This window comes from Microtus ochrogaster, linkage group LG4, assembly GCF_000317375.1.
Source record: "Microtus ochrogaster isolate Prairie Vole_2 linkage group LG4, MicOch1.0, whole genome shotgun sequence".
NCBI classification, from domain to species: Eukaryota; Metazoa; Chordata; class Mammalia; order Rodentia; family Cricetidae; genus Microtus; species Microtus ochrogaster.
The window spans coordinates 59931680-59936720 of NC_022030.1; the positions used below are offsets into that span (position 1 = coordinate 59931680).

The following is a 5041-nucleotide window of genomic DNA, read 5'->3' on the forward strand; positions in this document are numbered from 1 at the left end:
TTGCTTCTCATGGCTGTGACCCTGGATCCCCAGCGCAGGACAGAAACCTCCCTGCCTTCTCAGGTAAACTCTGTGGCGACATCATTGTACCTAATGGGCGGGCTAAATAGGGCCGGAACTACAGTCAGAAAGAGCTGGTTGCCTGCACCACGCGTGCACTCTGTGGCGCAGCAGAATGCGCGCGAAGCAACAAGTGGGCCACAACCCAGAAGGCATAGCATCTCCCGGCCTTTGCTGGCCTGAAGAAGACGTTTTGACAGCTGCTCCCCACGGGGTCACCCATAGACACCCAACCACCAAAAATGGGAAGTGTGACCATTTGTCCAAGAAGTGTATTAGGACCCTGCTTGGGAGCCGCTACCCCGAGGGTTCCGAACTGATGCCCCTGGCAAAAGGCCTCGGACGTGCCTCCGGGACAGAGGAATTTTCCCATCTCCCGCCAATCCTTGCAGGGTGGAGAAACTCAACCCTTCCCGTGCGGTGGCCTGAGGGATCTCCACGATGAAGGATGCTCTGGCCCGCCCGCCCACCATCCCGTGCGTAGTGGGTGCCCATCACACGCAGCACCTACCCTGGCGTGCGGGTCCGGAGGTGGGTGGCGCGGCGCTAGTGGGAGGCGGACATGGACCACGCTCCCTCCATGCGCCACACGGAGAAGGCGTAGCTGAGACGCTCGTGAGCCACGTAGCTGCAGCTGGTCATCTTATTGTCCATCTCGTCGCTCTGCAGAACCTGGTAGAGGAAGTCTATGTACCTGGCGGCCAGCTTGAGCGTCTGGATCTTGCTGAGCTTGTCAGAGGGGAGCGTGGGGATGATCTTGCGCAGCGCGGCGAAGGCCTCGTTGAGCGACTGGGTGCGCTGACGCTCGCGCACATTGGCCAGGATGCGCTGGCTCTGCAACTCCTCGAAGGACTGCGCGCTCGGACTGCCCTTCTTGCCGCGCTTGCCTGGGGTCGGGCTGCCATCTTCGCTTGACTTCTTGCTGTAGCGCCGCTTCCGGCCGAAGCGCTTGGGCTGCCGCTCCAGCTCTTCCTCGCTGGTGCCCAGACTGTCCACGGGGGACACAGGCGAGCTGGATCCCTCCTCCATGGCGCCCGCCCGGCGCGCGTGGGGCTGGGGGGCGCCGAGCGCACGCCACTCGCCAAGCCCGCGACCGCGGAGCACAGGCTCCTGGGTCGCCTGCAAAGTCTCTAATTTCGAGGCCGGCTTGTGCAAAACCGAGGTCTCCGGGAGAGGAAGTTATTCTAACTTTTTTGGAAACTCTATCCAGGCTGGGTTGCTAAATAGCTGTCAGGAACGAGGGCGGCGCGCTGATTGGCCACGGTGGCCAGGGGCAGGACAAGTTCTGGGGCCTTCGCCGGCCGCCCCCCCCCCCAAGGAGGGGGGGCGGCACTTTCAGTTTTGTCTCCTCTTTTTCGGCCCTAACTATGGCCGGCATCTCGGAGGCCGGGTCCGCGCGTGCAGTCTGCGCTGCTACCTAAGCCGCGGGCCGCTAATCAGCGGTGCTGATCCTAGACTCAACCGGCCCTGGCTTTGTCTGAGTCTCCTGGAACAGATTTGGTCCCTGCCCGGGTTCAGGATCTCCACGAGAGGTGGAGGAGGCGAGTCCAAGCCCAGATGTGCCCCGTGGACCAAGGACGCAGCTGGGAGCCTCTTGGGGCGCGCATTGAGACCTCACCGTCAGCAACGCGATCCTGCCCGCAGTGAGTGGAGCTGTGCAGGCAAGCAGAGAGCCACGACCCCGGGCAGGGCAGACACTCGCGTGTCGGCAGAGATATCCACCTCCACAGTCTCGCCTCTAGGATCCATAGAGACGCCGCTCGTCTCGGGCCAGAATGCGAGTTGGGGGACCCTTTTTAATTTTGACCTTCTGGGTGAACTTCGGTTTGGACACCTTTTCAGAACCTACCTCTAAATGCCTTAAGCCTAGGTACCACAGCGAGCCTCTGCGGGAGCGCCGGGTGCCCGCCACGCCCGCCTGCCTGGCCCTGCCCCGAGTGCTGGGTCCAGGTTTAGGGCTCAGCCTCAGTCTCTGCCCTCTGCTTCGTTTGCGAGCGGGTGGTGAACCCAGAACTCGGAGAATAAGGAGAGGCAGGCCCTTCGTGAAGTCCCTTGCTCTGGGCACTGGTGGGTAGCTTCGGCAGGGGGGCTCAGGGATGCAGAACATTGGGCCAGGCCTTGGTGAACAGACATCACCCACCAAGGCCTTTTTGCCATCTGGACGCTCAGCGCCAGCGCGTTTGAAGTGCTTGGGGTCTCTTTGTTCGCCAGGCCGCTCTAGCTGGGGCCTGGAGGTGGTTTACAGCTTCCTTGCCTTTGAACCTATTCCCAGGTGACCCGGGCTCAACTAGGCCGGGCTCGAGCCTGGCTGTCAGAGGAGCCCTGTGATCAAGGGCTGGCTAGGTCTTATTGAAGTTGAACCTGGGGCCAGCGACTCCTCAGCTTCAGCAGCTCCTGGGGGCAGGTGGGCGGGCCACGAGGTGGGGCCCTCGGGCTGAGACCACTGTCTTGGGAAACTGGAAGGGCTGTGTATGACACCTCTTGCCCTCTCAACAAAGACCTGGTTCCCTGCTCTTGGGAACATCCAGCGCCCACCACCAGCAGCACCGGGAGCAATGCTCCATGGCGAATAGGCCCACTTGCAGAGGACGGTTCCCTAAACGCTCTCTGGCTTCAGAGGCTAGTTAAAGTTTCAGTCACTGTGCCCAGCTGGACCCAGGCTGCGTGCCTTCTGTCCTGCCTTCTGGGAAGACCACATTTTATTCAATGCTCCAAAGTAGCCTGCTTTCTTCTTTTAAAAATTTAAAGCTAATTTTAGGAGCAAAAGAGAACACCCAGACCTCAGGTTCCTGCCTGCCTTGGGTGGCTTTTCTGGGGACTTCCTGGTGAAAGAGTACAGAAAAACTAGGTCAATTTTGCCACCCTGTATCACCCAGGGTGAGGAGTCCCCCTTCCACGCCACCCCCAGCTCGGACCCCCTTTAAAGTGTGGCTTAAATAAATCAGGTGGTATTGTCCACTCCCTAAAACCAAAGGGTGTTTTCCCTGACAGAAGCCTTCCAGTGTTCAGCCCAGCCCCTCCCCCCTTTTGTGTCTGTATGTTTCTCTTTCTCACTCTGTCTTCTCCTCTCCCCTCCTCCCTTCCTCCACGAGGCGGAGGTCATAGCTGAGGAGGAAGAGAGAAACCTCCTCACAGGTCTCAAGCAGCCCAGGGCTCAGTTCAGCCTGAGGATGAGGGGTGGGGACGTTGCATGGAACATAGAGCTGCCACTAAAGATGGGGGTTCCCTTCATGTTGTGGTGACCCCCACTCACAAACTTACTGTGTTGCTACTTTGTAATTATAATTTTGCTACTGTTATGAATTGTAATGTAAATATCTGATATGCGACCCCCAAAGGGCTCCTGACCCACAGGTTGAGAACCACTGACCCAGGAGCTAGGCATTTCATCCGAGGCCAAGGTGGCCAGCCTTTTGTGGATTCCCAGCCAGCAGCTCTCTTTGCTCTTTGAAGGTCTTTGCTCTTCTTCAATGTGGGGCGGGGTTTTTCTATCTTAAACACTTCTAACAAATCAAAATTGTATAGAGTCGGACAAAAATGCTTGCTGGTGGAATTTGGAACACCCTTCTCTCTCAGTCATTGCTTTAAATACGAGAGAGAGAGAGAGAGAGAGAGAGAGAGAGAGAGAGAGAGAGAGAGAGAGAGAGAGATCGACAATGCCAGTCTCTCCAGTGTTGTGAACCGGGCGATGGCAAGGTGACACTCAGTCTCTCTTTCTCTCAGGTTGGTTAAAATGAAACGCTAATGAAAAAGGAACCGGATTGGGAAATAATATTCTGGCTATTGATATCGCCTGAATTTTTTTTCCTTTTACAAACCAAGTTTTTAATAAGGTTAATAAAACCAAAGTATTAATACCTCAGGAACAAAATGTGTTTGTGTGTGGATACCCCCCCAGACCACCCAGGCTCACTCAGACATGTGTGAAATATCACGCAATAAGGGTTCATGGGCACACATGCAGTTCTTGGTATATTTATTCATTATCGAATGTGGAAAATCATGTCAACGCTTCTTTCCATGTGTGTAAAAATGTATGCTTTGTTTCACGGAACCTCGATTTATTAAGTAAAAATACAGCCTGAAGTTTGGAAAGCTTCTTCTATAGCTTTCCCTGCACCAGGCGCCCTGTTTTCACAGTGAACTTAATGGCTGCTGGCTAGGTGTTAGTGACAGTAAAGAACTGTCACCTGGAGATGGTCTTCAATGCTAGGACACTATCAGACGGCTCCTAGGCTTTATTGGGATAATAAAATGTGTGCTTGATACTCAGGAAATGTTTTTTACAATCCCTCAGAAGCTGTATAGAAAGCAATAAATATACGTTTAAACGCTACGGCTGCTACCTTTTGTCGAATCGCAGGTACAGTAAGCATACCTGTCTGCTCCTGCAGGCTCCCCAAGTAAAGCTATGAGAGATGAGATCAGGCATTTAGCAGGGCTCCTGTGTGTACATGCTGGTGAGCTGGTGGGTTGTCACTCCTCTTGAGTTGAGTGAGGCAAAGCTCAAGCAGACGACAGAAGCCAGTATTTGTGCCACAGACCCTGCGACATCTCTCAAGAGGTTAAAGATGCCTTCTTGGCTCTTTCATTGCTCTCGGAAGCAGCTTGCCAGTGACTTGCACAGCAAAAGAACCCAGGTACCTTTCTTTTGAATCATTGTCTCAGACACAGGGCCAGTGAACATGTTATTGGAGCCCCAATAACAGGGGTGGACATTTGAGAATTGTGTCAAGCTGGTGGCCTGTCTGTAAACCGTAGGAGTCTTTAGATTGCTTTGCTGGGTGTTAGAACTGTTTGGGGGATCATATGCTATTGGCTTGTTGACAATACCCTGTGCCACTGTCGGTGCCCTTCTTAGATGGATTTGTGTAGTTCAGAACGCTCCCCGTGTGAGCATCTGATCAGCAGGCTGGGGAGCTGAAAAGGCATGTATTTCTCACCCTAAGATCCCAGGCTTAAGAAAGTCTCCCCGAGAGCC

General features: G+C 54.8%; 1 protein-coding gene across 1 annotated transcript; it reads right to left on the bottom strand.

Moving 5' to 3' along the window:
* Positions 1 to 583: 583 nt before the first annotated feature.
* Twist2 (twist family bHLH transcription factor 2) lies at positions 584 to 1089 on the bottom strand. Its single transcript, XM_026786520.1, has one exon. It carries the CDS (start codon positions 1087 to 1089, stop codon positions 607 to 609), a length of 483 nt encoding a protein of 160 aa, XP_026642321.1. The 3' UTR covers positions 584 to 606.
* Positions 1090 to 5041: the final 3952 nt, after the last annotated feature.

Bases quoted from the DNA above. Each gene is read 5' to 3' on its own strand.
- Twist2 (XM_026786520.1), bottom strand. From the start codon at position 1,089: ATGGAGGAGGGATCCAGCTCGCCTGTGTCCCCCGTGGACAGTCTGGGC.